This window comes from Pseudophryne corroboree, chromosome 5 (assembly GCF_028390025.1).
Source record: "Pseudophryne corroboree isolate aPseCor3 chromosome 5, aPseCor3.hap2, whole genome shotgun sequence".
Lineage (NCBI taxonomy): Eukaryota > Metazoa > Chordata > Amphibia > Anura > Myobatrachidae > Pseudophryne > Pseudophryne corroboree.
In genome coordinates this window covers 149,751,958-149,775,425 of record NC_086448.1, presented here as the reverse complement: position 1 = coordinate 149,775,425, position 23,468 = coordinate 149,751,958, and the positions used below count along the sequence as shown (strand labels likewise).

At 47.0% G+C, this 23,468-nt stretch overlaps 1 protein-coding gene across 8 annotated transcripts in view; it reads left to right on the top strand.

Moving 5' to 3' along the window:
* LOC134927404 (mitogen-activated protein kinase kinase kinase 3-like) overlaps positions 1–23,468 on the top strand; it is a 261,260-nt gene that overhangs the window by 166,170 nt on the left and 71,622 nt on the right. For 7 of the 8 annotated variants that reach the window (XM_063921803.1, XM_063921810.1, XM_063921805.1 and 4 more), the window contains one exon: positions 15,397–15,437. In XM_063921803.1, coding sequence (XP_063777873.1) covers positions 15,397–15,437 — 41 coding nt within the window. The remainder of the gene's footprint in view (positions 1–15,396; positions 15,438–23,468) is intronic. The other variant, XM_063921804.1, reaches the window with a different exon arrangement.

Here is a 23,468-nt window from a genome sequence, read left to right as displayed (position 1 = left end):
TCCACCATAGAGACCCGCACCAGCATTCCACCTGCGGTGTAGCCTGACTCTCCAATCCATTGTGGATTCATCTGTTTCCAGCTATAACATTACCTGCTTCCAGCTCGGCTTCCAGCAGAGTACAGCTTCCCTTAAAGGGCCGGTGTCCTTTCTACACTTTACCACTCTCCACCGGTATTATTATTTCTCCGCTCTCAAGTTCTACATTTCAGTTCATATTTCATCGCTCCCAAGTTCATTTATTATTTAACTGGTTCCAGCCAGTATCCACTCCGTGCTAACAACAGTCTGGTTCCAGCCAGTATCCACAGCAGCTGTTTTATCTTCAGCAACCCAGCTTTTCCTGGAACACCAGCTGGCACAATCCTGGGTTATCTCCATTGCTACAGTCGGGCCTGGTAAGGACTTTCCATCTAGAAGATCATAAGAACTATCTCACACTACCAGTGCCCTGTGGCTCCTGCCATCCTGTAGTACCCAGGAACTGTATTTATTCTTTGCTGACTTTTACGTTTTCTTTTACTGCTGCTGTGTTGCGGAGTTGTCATAATAAACATCATTGACTTTTATCCAAGTTGTCGTGGTCACGCCTTCGGGCAGTTATTATTCATGTTACTTACATGTCCAGGGGTCTGATACAACCTCCCAAGTTCCGGTACATCTCAGCCCCTACAACTGAGGCTGCCTCCCGTCAGCTCAGGCCCTCAGTTGTGACAGTAAGCACTGACCTAATGAATCCAGCCGGAGACCAGGATCAAGCGGCCAGGCCGATGCAAGAACTGGCAGCCCGACTAGAACATCAGGAGGCTGCACAGGGCCACATCATCCGCTGTCTCCAGGATCTCTCTACTCGGCTGGATGGGATTCAGACAACTCTCCGTGGATCAGACGCGTCTGGTGCGTCAACCACAGTGACTCCAGCTATAACCCCACCCACCTTACCCATTTCTGCTCCACGTCTTCATCTTCCAACGCCAGCAAAATTTGACGGATCTCCAAGATTCTGCAGGGGATTTCTCAACCAGTGTGAGATTCAGTTTGAGCTACAACCTGGCAATTTTCCCAGTGACCGTACAAAAATTGCCTACATTATTTCTCTTCTCAGTGGCTCAGCCCTTGATTGGGCATCACCGTTATGGGAGAGGTCCGACACCCTGCTATCTTCCTACACTGCCTTCGTGTCAACATTCAGGCGCATCTTCGACGAGCCAGGCCGGGTAACCTCAGCTTCATCCGAGATTCTCCGTTTACGCCAGGGGTCACGTACTGTAGGACAATATCTGATACAGTTCCAGATCCTGGCATCCGAACTGGCATGGAACGACGAGGCCCTGTATGCTGCATTCTGGCATGGCTTATCTGAGCGTATTAAAGATGAGTTAGCTACCAGAGACTTACCTTCTAAGTTAGATGAGCTAATCTCACTCTGCACGAAAGTTGATTTACGTTTCAGAGAGAGAGCAACTGAGCGTGGAAGATCATCTGCTCCAAAATCTTCTGCTCCTCCTCCTCGTCAACTGTCACCATCTAAAGATGAGCCCATGCAACTTGGCCGTTCCCGTTTAACTCCTGCTGAGCGCCGAAGACGTCTCTCCGAGTTTCTCTGTCTCTATTGTGCAGCTCCGTCTCACACCATTAATGCCTGTCCCAAACGTCCGGGAAACTCCAAATCCTAGCTCGCCAAGGAGAGGGCCGGCTAGGAGTAATGATCTCCTCTCCATCTCCTCAAGATTGTAATCTCCCAGTCTCGCTTCAAGTTGCTCAACGTTATCGGAACGTCATTGCCCTCCTTGATTCCGGAGCAGCTGGGAACTTTATTACCGAAGCCTATGTTAAACGGTGGTCCCTACCCACCGAGAGACTTCCTTCGTCCATTTCTTTAACTGCCGTGGATGGCAGCAAAATTTTTGATGCAGTTATTTCTTTAAGGACTCTACCAGTTCGTCTGAGAGTGGGAGTTCTTCATTCCGAACTTATTTCTTTTTTAGTGATTCCAAGAGCCACACATCCTGTGGTCCTGGGCCTTCCATGGCTCCGTCTTCACAATCCTACAATTGATTGGACGACTACGCAAATCCTGGCATGGGGTTCCTCCTGTGCTGAGACATGTTTGTTTAAAGTATTGCCTGTCTGTTCTTCCTCCCCCAGGTCGTCTGATGTTCCACCTCCTCCATATCAAGATTTCACGGATGTGTTCAGTAAAGCTTCTGCTGATATCCTTCCTCCTCATAGAGAATGGGACTGTCCGATTGATCTCGTTCCAGGGAAGGTTCCACCTCGAGGCCGAACTTATCCGTTGTCTCTGCCTGAGACGCATTCTATGGAGGAATATATTAAAGAGAACCTAGCAAAGGGGTTCATTCGACCTTCTTCTTCTCCAGCCGGCGCAGGCTTCTTTTTTGTAAAAAAGAAAGATGGTGGTCTGCGGCCGTGCATCGACTACAGAGGTTTGAACGACATTACCATCAAGAACCGTTATCCTTTACCCCTGATTACTGAGCTCTTTGACAGAGTTAGCGGAGCTACCATCTTTACAAAGCTGGACTTGCGAGGTGCATACAATCTCATCCGGATCCGTGAGGGTGACGAGTGGAAGACCGCCTTTAACACCCGTGACGGACATTATGAGTACCTCGTCATGCCCTTCGGATTGAGCAATGCTCCAGCTGTCTTCCAGCATTTTGTCAATGAGATCTTCAGAGACATTCTATACCGTCATGTCGTGGTCTATCTAGACGATATCCTCATTTTTGCCAACGATTTAGAGGAACATCGTTTTTGGGTTAAAGAGGTTCTGTCCCGTCTCCGTGTCAATCATCTCTATTGCAAATAAGAAAAATGCGTCTTTGAAGTCAAGTCCATTCCGTTTCTAGGGTACATTGTGTCCGGTTCCGGACTAGAGATGGATCCTGAGAAACTACAAGCAATCCAAAATTGGCCGGTACCCTTAACCCTCAAAGGGGTCCAGAGGTTCTTAGGGTTCGCCAACTATTACCGAAAGTTTATACGAGACTTTTCCACCATTGTGGCGCCTATTACTGCTTTCACTAAGAAGGGTGCTAACCCGTCCAAGTGGTCTGAAGAAGCCATGCAAGCATTTCATCTTTTAAAACAAAGGTTCATCTCTGCGCCTGTTCTGAAACAGCCTGACATCGACTCTCCTTTCATCTTAGAGGTGGATGCCTCCTCCGTTGGAGTAGGAGCGGTGTTATCTCAGAGGGCTAAAGATGGCCATTTACACCCTTGCAGTTTCTTCTCCCGGAAGTTCTCCCCAGCTGAGCGCAACTATGCCATTGGCGACCAGGAGTTGCTAGCCATCAAGCTCGCTCTAGAAGAGTGGAGGTATCTGTTGGAGGGAGCTTCTCATTCAATCACCATACTTACAGACCACAAGAACCTTTTATACCTGAAGGGCGCACAATGTCTCAACCCTCGTCAGGCCAGATGGGCACTTTTCTTTTCCAGGTTCGACTTTAAACTCCAGTTCTGTCCGGGCTCTCAGAATCGCAAGGCCGATGCCCTTTCCCGCTCATGGGAGCAAGAAAATGAGTCAGAGTCTTCAGACAAGCATCCTATTATAAATCCGTTGGCATTCTCCACGGTAGGGATGGACTCTACGCCCCCATCAGGGAAAAGTTTTGTGAAGCCGATGCTAAGGAAGAAGCTCATGCATTGGGCCCATGCTTCCCGTTTTGCCGGACATACAGGTATCCAAAAAACCCTGGAGTTTATCTCTAGGTCCTATTGGTGGCCAACTCTGAAAAAGGACGTCTTGGAGTTTATTGCATCTTGCCCAAAGTGTGCCCAACATAAAGTATCCCGCCAGTCGCCTGCGGGGCAACTGGTTCCACTATCCGTTCCCCGTCGACCATGGACCCACTTGTCGATGGATTTCATTACAGACTTACCCATGTGCAACAAGTTCAATACCATCTGGGTGGTAGTTGACCGGTTCACCAAGATGGCACACTTCATTCCTCTCACCGGTCTTCCGTCAGCTTCCAAGTTGGCTCAAGTATTCATACAAGAGATCTTCCGACTCCACGGTCTTCCTGAAGAAATTATCTCAGATCGAGGAGTTCAATTCACAGCCAAATTCTGGCGAAGTTTATGTCAAGTCCTCCAAGTCAAGCTAAAGTTTTCCACGGCTTACCATCCTCAGACCAATGGTCAAACCGAGAGGGTGAATCAGGACTTGGAGGCCTTCCTCCGCATCTATGTGTCCTCCTCTCAAGATGACTGGGTTCAATTACTTCCCTGGGCCGAGTTCTGTCATAACAACCAGTATCATTCTTCATCTGCTTCAACACCATTCTTCACTAACTTTGGATTCCACCCTAAAGTCCCTGAGTTCCAACCGCTTCCAGCAACTTCTGTTCCCGCAGTGGATATCACCTTGCATCAGTTTGCCAATATCTGGAAGAGCGTACGATCAGCTCTGCTCAAGGCATCGTTCAGGTACAAGAAGTTTGCGGATAAGAAGCGTCGAGCAGTTCCTGCTCTCAAGGTGGGTGATCGGGTATGGTTATCCACGAAGAATTTGAGGTTAAGAGTTCCCAGTATGAAGTTTGCACCTCGCTATATCGGTCCTTTCAAGATTGAACAAGTCATCAATCCTGTTGCTTACAGACTCCAGTTGCCTCCCTTCTTAAAAATACCCAGGACATTCCATGTTTCCCTGTTGAAACCGCTGATCTTGAATCGGTTTAATTCCTCACTTCCTCCAACTCCGAAAGTCCAAACTCAACGAGGCGTTGAGTATGAAGTGGCCAAGATCCTGGACTCACGTCACCGTTACGGTCAACTACAATATCTTATTGACTGGAAGGGTTATGGTCCTGAGGAACGTTCATGGACCAACGCTTCTGATGTCCATGCTCCTGCCTTGGTCCGGAGATTCCATTCCAAGTTTCCTCAAAAGCCAAAGAAGTGTCCTGGGGCCACTCCTAAAGGGGGGGGGTGCTGTCACGATCCGGGTATCTGGACGCCATTTCTTACCCATCAGATGCCTCCTAAGGCTGGCTCAGCGCTCCAGGACCGGATCCCATCTGTTATCCTGATGTGTACATTCCTGTATCCTCTCCTGTCACTCTGGGACGCTGTCACAGTAAACGCCATATTACACCTGGCATGGCGTTTCCCGCGGCCTCCGCCGCCGTCCCTGAACTTCTGCATGCAGAGTGTCTGAGTGGCGATTACGTCAGCCGCGGCCTCCGCTGTGTCCGCGTGGTTGGATGTGCATCTGTCAGCCTGGCGCCTCCTGTCTCCGGTGGCCGGCGCCGCCATTACTGTTTTCATTACCACATGGATTACAAACTAAACTTCCCTCCAAGTGTCTGCATGGGCGCAGCCATCTTGGATTCTGTCAGCTGATCATTTCCACCAATCTGTTCTCAGTATTGATAATCTGCATAATTGCCTAGCCAATCCCTTCCTTGCTGCAGGTATAAATACACTGTGCCTGAGCAAGGAAGGCGTCAGTGCTTTGGTTGTCAAACCTAGTTCCTGTTTGTCTCTCTCCTGTGATTGTCTTCCAGGTTCCAGCTCCTGTCTCAAGACTTCCACCATAGAGACCCGCACCAGCATTCCACCTGCGGTGTAGCCTGACTCTCCAATCCATTGTGGATTCATCTGTTTCCAGCTATAACATTACCTGCTTCCAGCTCGGCTTCCAGCAGAGTACAGCTTCCCTTAAAGGGCCGGTGTCCTTTCTACACTTTACCACTCTCCACCGGTATTATTATTTCTCCGCTCTCAAGTTCTACATTTCAGTTCATATTTCATCGCTCCCAAGTTCATTTATTATTTAACTGGTTCCAGCCAGTATCCACTCCGTGCTAACAACAGTCTGGTTCCAGCCAGTATCCACAGCAGCTGTTTTATCTTCAGCAACCCAGCTTTTCCTGGAACACCAGCTGGCACAATCCTGGGTTATCTCCATTGCTACAGTCGGGCCTGGTAAGGACTTTCCATCTAGAAGATCATAAGAACTATCTCACACTACCAGTGCCCTGTGGCTCCTGCCATCCTGTAGTACCCAGGAACTGTATTTATTCTTTGCTGACTTTTACGTTTTCTTTTACTGCTGCTGTGTTGCGGAGTTGTCATAATAAACAACATTGACTTTTATCCAAGTTGTCGTGGTCACGCCTTCGGGCAGTTATTATTCATGTTACTTACATGTCCAGGGGTCTGATACAACCTCCCAAGTTCCGGTACATCTCAGCCCCTACAACTGAGGCTGCCTCCCGTCAGCTCAGGCCCTCAGTTGTGACATGGAGTTTCCCAGTCCTACAACCCCTCTGGTTTGCCGTTTGCAGATCTTATCACTCAGGTGAATGGGACACCAGCCAGTGCTCTTCTCCATTTGTATTTAGAAGAGAACTGTTCTAGTGAAAAATACATGGTTTGTCATATTCTGATCTCTACTAAGGCAGCTATAGCTCAATTTTGGTGTTGCCCCTCCTTACCCATGATTCAAATTGTAGATGGGAATTTCCATTAGAACTTTGAGATGGAGGCAGTTGGGTGTGGACACGCCACATCTGCCTTTTCTCTTACTTGCTAACCCTTGACTTTTCAAAGCTGCCAATCAGGCAGCTGTGTAGAGCTGATGTATTTCTTCCCTGAATGTACTCTGGAAATAATACACTACCAATATCATTGCATAGAGGGGGTAATTCCGAGTTGATCGCAGCATCAAATTTGTTAGCAGTTGGGCAAAACCATTTGCACTGCAGGTGTGGCAGATATAACATTTGCAGGGAGAGTTAGATTTGGGTGGGGTGTGTTCAAACTGAAATCTAAATTGCAGTGTAAAAATAAAGCAGCCAGTATTTACCCTGCACAGAAACAAAATAACCCACCCAAATCTAACTCTCTCTGCAAATGTTATATCTGCCCCCCCCCCCCCTCCCCTGCAGTGCACATGGTTTTACCCAACTGCTAACAAATTTGATGCTGCGATCAACTCGGAATAACCCCCATAGTTGCACCAATTCTCTGTCTCTGTGTCCAGGACTGTGTAAATACTACCTTGATACACTTGAGCAGTACAGAAATGTGCCTCTTATGCAAAAGAAAACAAAAAAAGACACAAGTTACGTATGAGTAGATTTTCCATGAAGATTAATAAAGCTATTTTCGTACACCCCAAAACAACAAAGATGCCTGATCAGTGGTTCCCAAACGTTTTTGAATCATGGCACCCTAGAATATCAGCAGTTTTTTTCACAGTATTTGTAGGCTATAAAAAATATTTTTATATATACATTTGGAAAAAATATTATATTAAGTAAATTGTGCCTGCCGGTCATCCCTAGGGTCAGTTATGTGGTGGTGTACCGTTGTGCTTCTGATGTGCATATGTTGTATGATTGGTAACCACCAGCACTGGTTTTGCCTATAAACATAAAAAATTTGATTTGGTCCTGGACCACCAACCGGATGCACCGCTGCAAGAGCTTCGCAGCAACCTAGGGTTTCGTTTTGGAACCAATGTTCCAGATAATGTTCCTATAAAATTTGAGCTATTATCGGGCAAGACAACAAAAAACACAAAAAATTACCACAGTCATCCATGGACCACATCGACAGGCCACACTACAGCCAGAAGGATCTGGCCACTTGATCCAGGAGATGAACAGCTGGGCCTTGTCTGATGTAGCCTTTCATATATGCAGCCAAACCGACCTCTGATCCCATCACTAGTCTCTTGGGTTGTACAGCAGTAATACCCAATGTCGCAGATTAATGAATAGGCCCCTTAAGTAGTAGCAAAATCATTGCATCGATACTAAACTTAAGCCAGTATCATCCATACGGTGGAGATGCAGAAGGAAATCACAAATATTGCATTTAGTGGTACTAGCAGTTTCTGTAGCGTTCTATTATATTGTATGCCAGACCTCCAGCATATTTACAGATATAACTGTGTAGGTAAGATCTCATTCTCGAGAATAACATAAGACTAACAAAATCTAAAAGAAAGAAATGACAAAGCGCTAATCGGTCCTCTTCTGCTGTCACATGATCGGTTTCTAGCTGCACTATTTGGACAGCTGCTGTGCAGGGGTTAAGGCTAAGTAATAACATCTGTATTATTCAGCTCAATAAGAACAGATAGGAGGAACTTTCTCTTTCCTCATGGAGGGAGAATGAGATTATGGAAACTTGAGGCTTTTATGTTCTAGGCTTTCAGACAAGTTGTAAATACATGAAATTCCTCAGGCCTCCCACACAAGGCTGATTATTTTCCAATAAAGAGACTGAGGTGTGTCACTGGGACACAAGTAACCAGCACAATTATGCCACAGGATCAGCCGTGTTAAGGGCACATAAACAATATACGTGCTGCATAGCGTCAGGGACCGGCTCTGAAACAGCCAATGTTTTTCATTATGAAGGCATTACTGTAGGAAGTACGAGGCAATGAGGGAGGGCAGAATTTTATGTTTGGCTCCCAAAACCATGTGTGTCATTAACTATATATTGTAATTAGGCATTTACTCTATTAATTCTATTATTTTTACACCTGCATGACAAGTCCGCATTAATATGTACCCTACTGTTCTCATGTATATCTACATCATGCACGTCCCCAAGGTCATTTTAATATAAAGCAAACCCTCTCTCCCTTACAGCTCTAGGATGACTTCCCCCATATGCTGGTAATGGAATCCGTCACTGGTACTCCTTGGTATATTTATCACTAGCTAAAATAAATTCATTTCTCTATCGTCCTAAGTGGATGCTGGGGTTCCTGAAAGGACCATGGGGAATAGCGGCTCCGCAGGAGACAGGGCACAAAAAAGTAAAGCTTTACTAGGTCAGGTGGTGTGCACTGGCTCCTCCCCCTATGACCCTCCTCCAGACTCCAGTTAGATTTTGTGCCCGAACGAGAAGGGTGCAATCTAGGTGGCTCTCCTAAAGAGCTGCTTAGAGAAAGTTTAGTTTAGGTTTTTTTTTTTTCTTTACAGTGAGTCCTGCTGGCAACAGGATCACTGCAACGTGGGACTTAGGGGGAAAGTAGTAAACTCACCTGCATGCAGAGTGGATTTGCTGCTTGGCTACTGGACACCATTAGCTCCAGAGGGATCGAACACAGGCCCAGCCGTGGAGTCCGGTCCCGGAGCCGCGCCGCCGACCCCCTTGCAGATGCTGAAGCGTGAAGAGGTCCGGAAACCGGCGGCTGAAGACTCCTCAGTCTTCATAAGGTAGCGCACAGCACTGCAGCTGTGCGCCATTTTCCTCTCAGCACACTTCACTGGGCAGTCACTGAGGGTGCAGAGCGCTGGGGGGGGGCGCTCTGAGAGGCAAATATAAACCTTATACAAGGCTAAAAATACCTCACATATAGCCCATAGGGGCTATATGGAGATATTTAACCCCTGCCTGACTGGAAAAATAGCGGGAGAAGAACCCGCCGAAAAAGGGGCGGGGCCTATCTCCTCAGCACACGGCGCCATTTTCTGTCACAGCTCCGCTGGTCAGAACGGCTCCCAGGTCTCTCCCCTGCACTGCACTACAGAAACAGGGTAAAACAGAGAGGGGGGGCACATTAATGGCTATATATATATATATATTAAAGCAGCTATAAGGGAGCACTTAATATAAGGATATCCCTTGTATATATAGCGCTTTGTGGTGTGTGCTGGCAGACTCTCCCTCTGTCTCCCCAAAAGGGCTAGTGGGTCCTGTCTTCATTAGAGCATTCCCTGTGAGTTTGCGGTGTGTGTCGGTACGTGGTGTCGACATGTATGAGGACGATATTGGTGTGGAGGCGGAGCAATTGCCAAATATGCAGATGTCACCCCCCAGGGGGTCGACACCAGAATGGATGCCTTTATTTGTGGAATTACGTGATGGTTTATCTTCCCTTAAACAGTCAGTTGAGGACATGAGGCGGCCGGACAATCAATTAATGCCTGTCCAGGCGCCTCAAACACCGTCAGGGGCTGTAAAACGCCCTTTGCCTCAGTCGGTCGACACAGACCCAGACACGGGCACTGATTCCAGTGACGACGGTAGAAATTCAAACGTATTTTCCAGTAGGGCCACACGTTATATGATTTTGGCAATGAAGGAGACGTTACATTTAGCTGATACTACAGATACCGTAAAACAGGGTATTATGTATGGTGTGAAAAAACTACAAACAGTTTTTCCTGAATCAGAAGAATTAAATGACGTGTGTGATGAAGCGTGGGTTGCTCCTGATAAAAAGTTGATAATTTCAAAAAAGTTATTGGCATTATACCCTTTCCCGCCAGAGGTTAGGGCGCGCTGGGAAACACCCCCTAAGGTGGACAAGGCGCTCACACGCTTATCCAAACAAGTGGCGTTACCCTCTCCTGAGACGGCCGCACTTAAGGATCCATCAGATAGAAAGATGGAAGTTATTCAAAAGAATATATACACACATGCAGGTGTTATACTACGACCAGCTATAGCAACTGCCTGGAACGACAGTGGACAGGCGATGCGGATTCAAAACGTCACATGGAGGTTTTGCCGTATAAAGGGGAGGAGTTATTTGGAGTTGGTCTATCAGACTTGGTGGCCACGGCTACTGCCGGGAAATCCACTTTTTTACCTCAAGTCACTCCCCAACAGAGAAAGGCACCGACCTTTCAACCGCAGCCTTTTCGCTCCTACAAAAATAAGAGAGCAAAGGGCTTGTCGTACCTGCCACGAGGCAGAGGAAGAGGGAAGAGACACCAACAGGCAGCTCCTTCCCAGGAACAGAAGCCCTCCCCGGCTCCTGCAAAAACCTCAGCATGACGCTGGGGCCTCTCAAGCGGACTCGGGGACAGTGGGGGGCCGTCTCAAAAATTACAGCGCGCAGTGGGCTCACTCGCAGGTAGACCCCTGGATCCTGCAGATAATATCTCAGGGGTACAGGTTGGAATTAGAGACGGATCCTCCTCATCGTTTCCTGAAGTCTGCCTTACCAACCGTCTCTTCCGAAAGGGAGAGGGTGTTGGAAGCCATTCACAAGCTGTACGCTCAGCAGGTGATAGTCAAAGTACCCCTATTACAACAAGGAAAGGGGTATTATTCCACTCTATTTGTGGTACCGAAGCCGGATGGCTCGGTAAGGCCTATTCTAAATCTGAAGTCCTTGAACCTCTACATAAAAAAGTTCAAGTTCAAGATGGAGTCACTCAGAGCAGTGATAGCGAACCTGGAAGAAGGGGACTTTATGGTATCCTTGGACATCAAGGATGCGTATCTACACGTTCCGATTTACCCCGCACACCAGGGGTACCTCAGGTTCATTGTTCAAAACTGTCACTATCAGTTTCAGACGCTGCCGTTCGGATTGTCCACGGCGCCTCGGGTCTTTACCAAGGTAATGGCCGAGATGATGATTCTTCTTCGAAGAAAAGGCGTATTAGTTATCCCATACTTGGACGATCTCCTAATAAGGGCAAGGTCCAGAGAACAGCTGGAGACAGCTTTAGCACTATCTCAAGAGGTGCTAAGACAACACGGGTGGATTCTGAATATTCCAAAATCCCATTTAATCCCGACAACTCGTCTGCTGTTCCTAGGAATGATTCTGGACACGGTTCAGAAAAAGGTTTTCCTTCCAGAGGAAAAAGCCAAGGAGTTATCCGATCTGGTCAGGAACCTCCTAAAACCAGGAAAAGTGTCAGTACATCAATGCACAAGAGTCCTGGGAAAAATGGTGGCTTCTTACGAAGCAATTCCATTCGGCAGATTCCATGCAAGAATATTCCAAAGGGATCTGTTGGACAAATGGTCAGGGTCGCATCTGCAGATGCACCTGCGAATAACCCTGTCACCAAAGACAAGGGTGTCACTTCTGTGGTGGTTGCAGAAGGCTCACCTATTAGAAGGCCGCAGATTCGGCATTCAGGATTGGATCCTGGTGACCACGGACGCCAGCCTGAGAGGCTGGGGAGCAGTCACACAAGGAAGAAACTTCCAGGGAGTATGGACGAGTCTGGAAAAGTCTCTTCACATAAACATTCTGGAACTAAGAGCAATCTACAATGCTCTAAGCCAGGCGGAACTTCTCCTGCAAGGAAAGCCGGTGTTGATTCAGTCGGACAACATCACGGCGGTCGCCCATGTAAACAGGCAGGGCGGCACAAGAAGCAGGAGTGCAATGGCAGAAGCTGCCAAGATTCTTCGCTGGGCGGAGAATCACGTGATAGCACTGTCAGCAGTGTTCATCCCGGGCGTGGACAACTGGGAAGCAGACTTCCTCAGCAGACACGATCTTCATCCGGGAGAGTGGGGTCTACATCCAGAAGTCTTCAACATGTTAATAGACCGTTGGGAAAGACCAATTGTAGACATGATGGCGTCTCGCCTCAACAAGAAACTGGACAAATATTGCGCCAGGTCAAGAGATCCACAGGCAATAGCTGTGGACGCACTGGTAACTCCTTGGGTGTACCAGTCAGTGTATGTGTTTCCTCCTCTGCCGCTCATACCAAAGGTATTGAAGATCATACGGCAAAGAAGAGTAAGAACAATACTAGTGGTTCCGGATTGGCCGAGAAGGACTTGGTATCCGGAACTTCAAGAGATGCTCACGGACGAACCGTGGCCTCTACCTCTGAGAAGGGACCTGCTACAGCAGGGTCCCTGTCTTTTTCAAGACTTACCGCGGCTGCGTTTGACGGCATGGCGGTTGAACGCCAGATCCTAAAAGGGAAAGGCATTCCAGAAGAAGTCATTCCTACCTTGATTAAGGCACGGAAGGAAGTCACCGTGAAACATTATCACCGCATTTGGCGAAAATATGTAGCGTGGTGCGAGGATCGGAGGGTTCCGACGGAGGAATTCCAACTGGGTCGTTTCCTACATTTCCTGCAATCAGGATTATCTATGGGTCTCAAATTGGGATCCATTAAGGTTCAAATTTCGGCCCTGTCAATATTCTTCCAAAAAGAATTGGCCTCTGTCCCTGAGGTCCAGACTTTTGTCAAGGGAGTACTGCATATACAGCCTCCTGTGGTGCCTCCGGTGGCACCGTGGGATCTAAATGTAGTTTTAGATTTCCTCAAATCCCATTGGTTTGAACCATTGAAAAAGGTGGATTTGAAATATCTCACATTGAAAGTGACTATGTTACTAGCCCTGGCCTCTGCCAGGAGAGTATCTGAATTGGCGGCTTTATCTTATAAAAGTCCTTATCTAATCTTCCATTCGGATAGGGCAGAACTGCGGACTCGTCCGCATTTTCTCCCTAAAGTGGTATCAGCATTTCATCTGAACCAACCTATTGTGGTGCCTGCGGCCACTAGCGACTTGGAGGACTCCAAGTTGTTGGACGTTGTCAGAGCCTTAAAAATATACATTGCAAGGACGGCTGGAGTCAGAAAATCTGACTCGCTGTTTATATTGTATGCACCCAACAAGTTGGGCGCACCTGCTTCTAAGCAGTCGATTGCTCGTTGGATTTGTAACACAATTCAACTTGCACATTCTGTGGCAGGCCTGCCACAGCCTAAAACTGTAAAAGCCCACTCCACAAGGAAGGTGGGCTCATCTTGGGCGGCTGCCCGAGGGGTCTCGGCATTACAACTCTGCCGAGCAGCTACGTGGTCGGGGGAGAACACGTTTGTAAAATTTTACAAATTTGATACCCTGGCAAAGGAGGACCTGGAGTTCTCTCATTCGGTGCTGCAGAGTCATCCGCACTCTCCCGCCCGTTTGGGAGCTTTGGTATAATCCCCATGGTCCTTTCAGGAACCCCAGCATCCACTTAGGACGATAGAGAAAATAAGAATTTACTTACCGATAATTCTATTTCTCGGAGTCCGTAGTGGATGCTGGGCGCCCATCCCAAGTGCGGATTATCTGCAATACTTGTACATAGTTATTGTTAACTAATTCGGGTTATTGTTAAGGAGCCATCTTTAAGAGGCCCTTTCTGTTGTCATACTGTTAACTGGGTTTAGATCACAAGTTGTACGGTGTGATTGGTGTGGCTGGTATGAGTCTTACCCGGGATTCAAAATGCCTCCCTTATTGTGTATGCTCGTCCGGGCACAGTACCTAACTGGAGTCTGGAGGAGGGTCATAGGGGGAGGAGCCAGTGCACACCACCTGACCTAGTAAAGCTTTACTTTTTTGTGCCCTGTCTCCTGCGGAGCCGCTATTCCCCATGGTCCTTTCAGGAACCCCAGCATCCACTACGGACTCCGAGAAATAGAATTATCGGTAAGTAAATTCTTATTATCTATCCTGAAGAAGAAAATATAAATAGTAGGTAACATTTACACGGGTTACTCAGTAAATAATGGTGTGGAGAAATTTGTTTGTATATTGTAGAAGACAGCAACCTGGATGCCTCACATCTGCTTCAGTATCAGAAATGGTTTATGCAATACTCAGTGTAGAAAATTTTCAATGCAGGCTGCCATATTTATTAAAAAGTTTGTCCCATATTCTCAGTCATACACTGGGATCAATAAATGAAGTTTCAGCAAACCTAGTTACCTGCGTATGTAAAACTGTACTAAGTAGGGTATATTTGTTGTACAGTGCTTTATCGGAAAGTATGTTCTATGTCATAAAAAGAACATAGTAATGCTCCCTCCACTCCCGATAGTGCATCCAATTAGCTTCTAGCTATCATTATCAAGTACATTCTATAAACCATTGGGTTTGTGTATAACTCTGAATCAGGCCCTGAGACAGTATTCAGAAGAATACAGTCACTATGAGTCAGTGACACTGGGACACTTTGTGGGGGATATCCAATTAGCCCCGGTATTTTACCAGGGCTAATTGTCCCGCCGGGGGCTAGCTAATTAGCACGCGCTGGCTTATCAGGGATTTTGTTTCACCTGCCTCCGGCAGGCGAAGCAGAATCCCCGGGAGAAGCCCCGTTTTCGTCTGAAAACGGGGCTATTTCCCACGAAACACACAGGTTTCACTGAACCTGTGTGTTTTCGGGAGAAGGTGTTTTTTTTTTTTTTTTCAGGCGATCAAGATGGATCGCCTGTAAAAAAAATAAATAAATCAGTGAAACATCGGAAAAAAGTCTAAAAAAACATCTGAAAACGGCCGTTCTTCGGACACGATGTTTTTCCGGGTATAATTGGATATCCCCCTGTGACTGCGATATTCTGCTGGTTCCTACTAAACTCTGTATTATCCACTTTGCGCAAATGAGGAATGGAAACATACAGGAAACAAAGTGAATTATCCGTCTATTTGTGTGAGTTCATTTAATATTGAAATAGTTTTTAGCCTTCACAGCGTCTGGTAACCGCTCTATACAAGAGATAAGCTTGAACAATTCCATGAAAAAGTACAATTTTCTTGCATTATATATTGGCTGCTGCAATAATGTCACCTGCTTATATGTTTGCAAGAGTATAATTAACTGGTCTGTTATCCTCTCTCCAGCAGGACGCCAGGATCAAGTTTGAATACAATGGAGAGAAAAGGTAGTTTCCCACTCACATGTAATGTGCTGTAGCTGTGCATGAGGAGATGTAAACGCTGCTGTGTGCATACAGATATGGGGTCACATGTTCGGAAACATATTGTTCAGAGATTTCAAAAAGAAAAAGATAACCGCTTCTGTGCACACAAACATAGTAACTAGGGGTAAATTTACTAAGATGGGAGTTCTATTTAAGATGAGATGTTGCCCATAGCAACCAATCAGATTCCAGGTATTATCTTCTAGAAGGTGCTAGATAAATGAGAAGTAGAATCTGATTGGTTGCTATGGGCAACATCCCATCTTAAATAGAACTCCCATCTTAGTAAATTTACCCCCAGGAGTCTGTTTCTCCTGTCACTGCGAGGAGCAATGCTAGACATATTCAGAATGTGGGAACATATGGAAGCCATTGCTAAACGGAATTTACTACATTCAAATGATGGAAACCTACCTTTACTCAGAAAACCATAAGTCCGAAGGATTCCATACTGTACAGCATTCCTGCATTTCCAGTATGTTATTTTGCACTGTATACCATCCTGACACCTTCCGCTGACCCAAAATGTTATGTTCTCCTGACTTAAGTGGTGGAATTATGTTACATTTACAGACCAGGAGAGAACCAAGAACCATAGGCATACACCCACAGAGTTACGGTTACGACCAGACATACCCTAATGCGTAATCCCAGCTCCATGCTCGTCACATGAAGTGGCATTCTGAGCAGCTGACAGGGACTCACAAGACTAATGGGGCATACACACCGGGGATTTTTTTTTTTCCTCTTATCTAAGCAATCTGTCTAGATCGCTTAGAAATTGAGCACAAATCGCTCCGTGTGTACACCTCATAGCAATGGCGATGCGCGGTCCCGCGCGTTGCTATCGTAGGCTCATATCTTGTGTGCATGCAGTCAAAATCTAGTCAGATCGCTTGGCAAGTGAGTTCAAGTCGGTCCGTGTGTAGAGAATGAGCGATCGCGATCTACGTCACCTGAACCACCCAAAATAACTTTTTTTTTTTGTATAGCACAAATCGCTTAGCACACATCGCTCTGTGTGTATGGGCGATCTAGACACCAGAGGTTTCAAGGGAAATTTCCTATCCTGAATCACTTAGCAGAAATCGCTAGCACAAATCTCAACCCTTTAGCATACCATTCACACTTTGATTATGCCATCCTCCTGTTAGCACTACTGTGTGGTGAGGTGGGGGAGATTGATGGGCATATGACGATATAGAGGCATACCCTCCAACTGTTCCTTTTTAGCAGGTACAATACCTTTTTTTTAATGGTCTGTACTCATTTTTGGCTCTCCAAACTTCCATTGAAAGTATAGGGAAAATTAGAAAAGGGGCCGTGGCCACGGGTAAAGGGGTGTGGCCGCGCCCCCTTTTCTAATTTGTACCAATTTTTGTGTTGGAGGGTATGTAGAGGGAGGTCCGGTGTGACATGATAATGAGAAGGGGAGCTGAGATGTTGACTCATGTCAGTAGGAGGAGTTCAGCATTCAGGGGGACGTATTCCTCATCCATATTTCTGCCATGTCTAAGTTCCTGGAGATCAGATCTTCTCCAGTAGCATTTAATGGGATGCATAAAAAGCACCGAGTGACTTGTGTTAAAGTCCCGATACCCCACGATTCATTTGCCAATCTTTATTAATACTCCTTCAGACAAGTAACACATATTCTATAAACATTCATTCGTTTTTAGTTGCAGAGTTAAGAATACATTTTTCCCCATCTTATTTTACCTATGCAATTTCCCATATAAGTAAAAAAGGAGATTTAGGTGCAGAGTAATATTAGGTTAAAATAATGTCTGTTCACTTGTCTTTTAATGCATTTTAGAATATATTTCATGGGAAGAGTTGGAGGGACATGAGATAGCTTAGAGGATATAGTAATTAAAAATATTCATATAAAGTAGGCACTCGTGTGCTCCGTGGTTGTGGGGGAGATTTATCAAACATTGGAGAGAGATAAAGTAGCAACCGCTTAGCTTCCAACTGTCCTTTCTCTAACGTCCTAGTGGATGCTGGGACTCCGTCAGGACCATGGGGAATAGCGGGCTCCGCAGGAGACAGGGCACATCTAAATAAAGCCTTTAGGATCACATGGTGCGTACTGGCTCCTCCCCCTATGACCCTCCTCCAAGCCTCAGTTAGGTTTTTGTGCCCGTCCGAGAAGGGTGCAATCTAGGTGGCTCTCCTAAAGAGCTGCTTAGAAAAAGTTTTTTTAGGTTTAAATCTCAGTGAATCCTGCTGGCAACAGGATCACTGCATCGAGGGACTTAGGGGAGAGATTTCCAACTCACCTGCGTGCAGGATGGATTGGAGTCTTAGGCTACTGGACACTTAGCTCCAGAGGGAGTCGGAACACAGGTCCTCCTGGGGTTCGTCCCGGAGCCGCGCCGCCGATCCCCCTTACAGACGCTGAAGACGGAGGTCCGGAAAGCAGGCGGCAGAAGACTCCTCAGTCTTCATGAAGGTAGCGCACAGCACTGCAGCTGTGCGCCATTGTTGCTACACGTCTCACTGATTCAGTCACGGAGGGTGCAGGGCGCTGCTGGGGGCGCCCTGGGCAGCAATATTAAATACCTTTAGTGGCAAAATAAATACATCACATATAGCCATTAAGGCTATATGTATGTATTTAACCCAGGCCAGTTTTCTTAAAACCCGGGAGAAAAGCCCGCCGAAAAAGGGGCGGAGCTTATTCTCCTCAGCACTCAGCGCCATTTTCCTGCTCAGCTCCGCTGGTGAGGAAGGCTCCCAGGACTCTCCCCTGCACTGCACTACAGAAACAGGGTAACAAAGAGAAGGGGGGCATAATTTGGCGATATTGATATATTAAAAGCGCTTATATCAAAAACAACACCTTCTAGGGTTGTTTATATACATTTATAGCGTTTTTGGTGTGTGCTGGCAAACTCTCCCTCTGTCTCCCCAAAGGGCTAAGAGGGTCCTGTCTTCGATTAGAGCATTCCCTGTGTGGCTGCTGTGTGTCGGTACGTGTGTGTCGACATGTATGAGGACGATGTTGGTGTGGAGGCAGAGCAATTGCCGGTAATGGTGATGTCACCCCCTAGGGAGTCGACACCGGAATGGATGGCTTTAGTTATGGAATTACGTGATAATGTTAGCACATTACAAAAGTCAGTTGACGAAATGAGACGGCCGGAAAACCAGTTAGTACCGGCTCAGGCGTCTCAGACACCGTCAGGGGCTGTAAAACGTCCCTTACCTCAGTCAGTCGACACGGGTACCGACACAGATGAATCTAGTGTCGACGGTGAAGAAACAAACGTATTTTCCAATAGGGCCACACGTTATATGATCACGGCAATGAAGGAGGCTTTGCAGATCTCTGACACTGCTGGTACCTCAAAAAGGGGTATTATGTGGGGGGTGAAAAAACTACCTGTAGCTTTTCCAGAATCAGAGGAATTGAATGACGTGTGTGACGAAGCGTGGGTTAACCCAGATAGAAAACTGCTAATTTCCAAGAAGTTATTGGCATTATACCCTTTCCCACCAGAGGTTAGGGCGCGCTGGGAAACACCCCCTAGGGTGGATAAGGCGCTCACACGTTTATCAAAGCAAGTGGCGTTGCCGTCTCCTGATACGGCCGCCCTCAAGGATCCAGCAGATAGGAGGCTGGAAACTACACTGAAGAGTATATACACACATACTGGTGTTATACTGCGACCGGCAGTAGCCTCAGCCTGGATGTGCAGTGCTGGGGTAGTGTGGTTGGATTCTCTGACTGAAAATATTGATACCCTGGATAGGGACAGTATTTTATTGACTCTAGAGCAATTAAAGGATGCTTTTCTTTATATGCGAGATGCTCAGAGGGATATTTGTACTCTAGCATCAAGAGTAAGCGCGATGTCCATATCTGCCAGAAGAAGTTTATGGACGCGACAGTGGTCAGGTGATGCGGATTCCAAAAGGCATATGGAAGTATTGCCATATAAAGGAGAGGAATTATTTGGGGTCGGTCTTTCGGACCTGGTGGCCACGGCAACTGCCGGCAAATCCACTTTTTTACCTCAGACCCCCTCCCAACAGAAAAAGACACCGTCTTTTCAGCCGCAGTCCTTTCGCTCCTATAAAAACAAGCGACCAAAAGGACAGTCTTATCTGCCGCGAGGCAGAGGAAAGGGTAAGAGAGGGCAGCAAGCAGCCCCTGCCCAGGACCAGAAGCCCGCCCCGGGTTCTACAAAGCCATCAGCATGACGCTGGGGCTTTACAAGCGGACTCAGGAGCGGTGGGGGGTCGACTCAAGATTTTCAGCAATCAGTGGGCTCGCTCACAAGTGGACCCGTGGATCCTGCAGATAATATCTCAGGGTTACATGTTGGAGTTCGAAAGGTCTCCCCCTCGCCGGTTCCTAAAGTCTGCTTTACCAACGTCTCCCTCAGAAAGGACGTCGGTTTTGGAAGCCATTCACAAGCTGTATTCTCAGCAGGTGATAGTCAAGGTACCCCTCCTACAACAGGGAAAGGGGTATTATTCCACACTATTTGTGGTACCGAAGCCGGACGGTTCGGTAAGACCTATTCTAAACCTGAAATCCTTGAACCTGTACATACAGAAATTCAAGTTCAAGATGGAGTCACTCAGAGCAGTGATAGCGAATCTGGAAGAAGGGGACTTCATGGTGTCCCTGGACATAAAAGATGCTTATCTGCATGTCCCAATTTACCCCTCACACCAAGGGTATCTCAGGTTCGTGATACAAGACTGTCATTATCAGTTTCAAACGCTGCCGTTTGGTTTGTCCACGGCCCCTCGGGTCTTTACCAAGGTAATGACCGAAATGATGGTTCTTCTACGAAGAAAAGGCGTATTAATTATCCCTTACTTGGACGATCTCCTGATAAGGGCAAAGTCCAGAGAACAGCTGGAAGTCGGTGTAGCACTAACCCAGGTAGTGCTTCAGCAACACGGGTGGATTCTGAATCTTCCAAAATCTCAATTGACCCCGACAACTCGTCTGCTGTTCCTGGGAATGATTCTGGACACGGTTCAGAAAAAGGTGTTTCTCCCGGAGGAGAAAGCAAGGGAGTTATCCGAACTTGTCAGGAACCTCCTAAAACCAGGAACTGTGTCAGTACATCAATGCACAAGAGTCCTGGGAAAGATGGTGGCTTCTTACGAAGCGATTCCATTCGGCAGATTCCATGCACGGACATTTCAGTGGGATCTGCTGGACAAATGGTCCGGATCGCATCTGCACATGCATCAGCGGATAACACTGTCACCAAGAACAAGGTTGTCTCTCCTGTGGTGGTTGCAGAGTGCCCATCTGTTAGAGGGCCGCAGATTCGGCATACAGGACTGGGTCCTGGTGACTACGGATGCCAGCCTACGAGGCTGGGGAGCAGTCACACAGGGAAGAAACTTCCAGGGCGTGTGGTCAAACCTGGAGACGTCCCTTCACATAAATATACTGGAGCTAAGAGCGATCTACAATGCTCTAAGCCTGGCAAAATCGCTGCTTCAGGGTCAGCCGGTGTTGATCCAGTCGGACAACATCACGGCAGTCGCCCACGTAAACCGACAAGGCGGCACGAGAAGCAGAAGAGCAATGACAGAAGCTGCAAGGATTCTGCGCTGGGCGGAGAATCATGTCATAGCACTGTCAGCAGTGTTCATCCCGGGAGTGGACAACTGGGAAGCAGACTTCCTCAGCAGACACGACCTTCACCCGGGAGAGTGGGGACTTCATCCAGAAGTCTTCCACATGATTGTGAACCGTTGAGAAAGACCAAAGGTGGACATGATGGCGTCTCGCCTCAACAAAAAATTGGACAGATATTGCGCCAGGTCAAGAGACCCTCAGGCAATAGCTGTGGACGCTCTGGTAACACCGTGGGTCTACCAGTCAGTGTATGTGTTCCCTCCTCTGCCTCTCATACCAAAGGTACTGAGAATTATACGGAAAAGAGGAGTAAGAACAATACTGGTGGCTCCGGACTGGCCAAGAAGAACTTGGTATCCGGAACTTCAAGAGATGCTCACGGAGGATCCATGGCCTCTACCTCTAAGAAGGGATCTGCTTCAGCAGGGACCTTGTATGTTCCAAGACTTACCGCGTCTGCGTTTGACGGCATGGCGGTTGAACGCCGGATTCTAAAAGAAAAGGGCATTCCAGAGGAAGTTATTCCTACCTTGATTAAGGCTAGAAAGGAAGTGACTGTACAACATTATCACCGCATTTGGCGAAAATATGTTGCGTGGTGTGAGGCCAAGAAGGCTCCAACGGAAGAATTTCAATTGGGTCGATTCTTACATTTCCTGCAAGCAGGATTGTCTATGGGCCTAAAATTGGGGTCCATTAAAGTTCAAATTTCGGCCTTATCAATCTTCTTCCAGAAGGAATTGGCATCAGTGCCTGAAGTACAAACTTTTGTCAAAGGTGTACTACATATACAACCCCCAATAGTGCCTCCAGTGGCACCGTGGGATTTGAACGTAGTTTTGAATTTTCTCAAATCTCATTGGTTTGAGCCTCTAAAATCGGTAGATTTAAAATACCTTACATGGAAGGTAACCATGCTATTGGCCCTGGCTTCAGCCAGGAGAGTTTCAGAGTTGGCGGCTTTATCATACAAAAGCCCATATCTGATTTTCCATTCGGACAGGGCAGAACTGCGGACACGTCCTCATTTTCTCCCTAAGGTGGTTTCGGCTTTTCACTTGAACCAGCCTATTGTGGTGCCTGCGGCTACTAGCGACTTGGAGGACTCCAAGTTACTGGACGTTGTCAGAGCATTAAAAATATATATTTCAAGGACAGCTGGAGTCAGAAAATCTGACTCGTTGTTTATATTGTATGCACCCAACAAGATGGGTGCTCCTGCGTCTAAACAGACGATTGCACGTTGGATCTGTAGCACAATCCAACTTGCACATTCTGTGGCAGGCCTGCCACAGCCTAAATCTGTAAAGGCCCACTCCACAAGGAAAGTGGGCTCATCTTGGGCGGCTGCCCGAGGGGTCTCGGCATTACAACTTTGCCGAGCAGCTACGTGGTCAGGGGAGAACACGTTTGTAAAATTTTACAAATTTGATACTCTGGCTAAGGAGGACCTGGAGTTCTCTCATTCGGTGCTGCAGAGTCATCCGCACTCTCCCGCCCGTTTGGGAGCTTTGGTATAATCCCCATGGTCCTGACGGAGTCCCAGCATCCACTAGGACGTTAGAGAAAATAAGAATTTACTTACCGATAATTCTATTTCTCATAGTCCGTAGTGGATGCTGGGCGCCCATCCCAAGTGCGGATTGTCTGCAATACTTGTACATAGTTATTGTTACAAAGATCGGGTTATTACTGTTGTTGTGAGCCATCTTTTCAGAGGCTACTTCGTTTTTTGTTATCATACTGTTAACTGGATTCAGATCACAAGTTGTACGGTGTGATTGGTGTGGCTGGTATGAGTCTTACCCGGGATTCAAGATCCTTCCTTATTGTGTACGCTCGTCCGGGCACAGTACCTAACTGAGGCTTGGAGGAGGGTCATAGGGGGAGGAGCCAGTACGCACCATGTGATCCTAAAAGCTTTATTTAGATGTGCCCTGTCTCCTGCGGAGCCCGCTATTCCCCATGGTCCTGACGGAGTCCCAGCATCCACTACGGACTATGAGAAATAGAATTATCGGTAAGTAAATTCTTATTTTTTCAAGCATAGCCTGTAAATTTACAGTTGGAAAGCTAATTGGCTGGTACTTTAGCTCTCTCCAATGTTTGATACATCTCCCCCGTGTCCGGTACTTTCCATACGAGGAGCAAACACAGAACAAGCATTGACATGTTTGCTGTCACAGTATTGTTATGCTAGGATATCTATGCCTGATATCTAGGGAAAGACGTATTTAAGAAAACCTGTTCAAATATTCAACATACCCAGTACACAGGCTGACAGGGAACACTCACGCGTCGGCATGTTCAAACACAAGTCAGAGTAAGGGGCTGAGGATTTTAGTTTTAGAATCGTATTCAGAGATTGTTTTGTG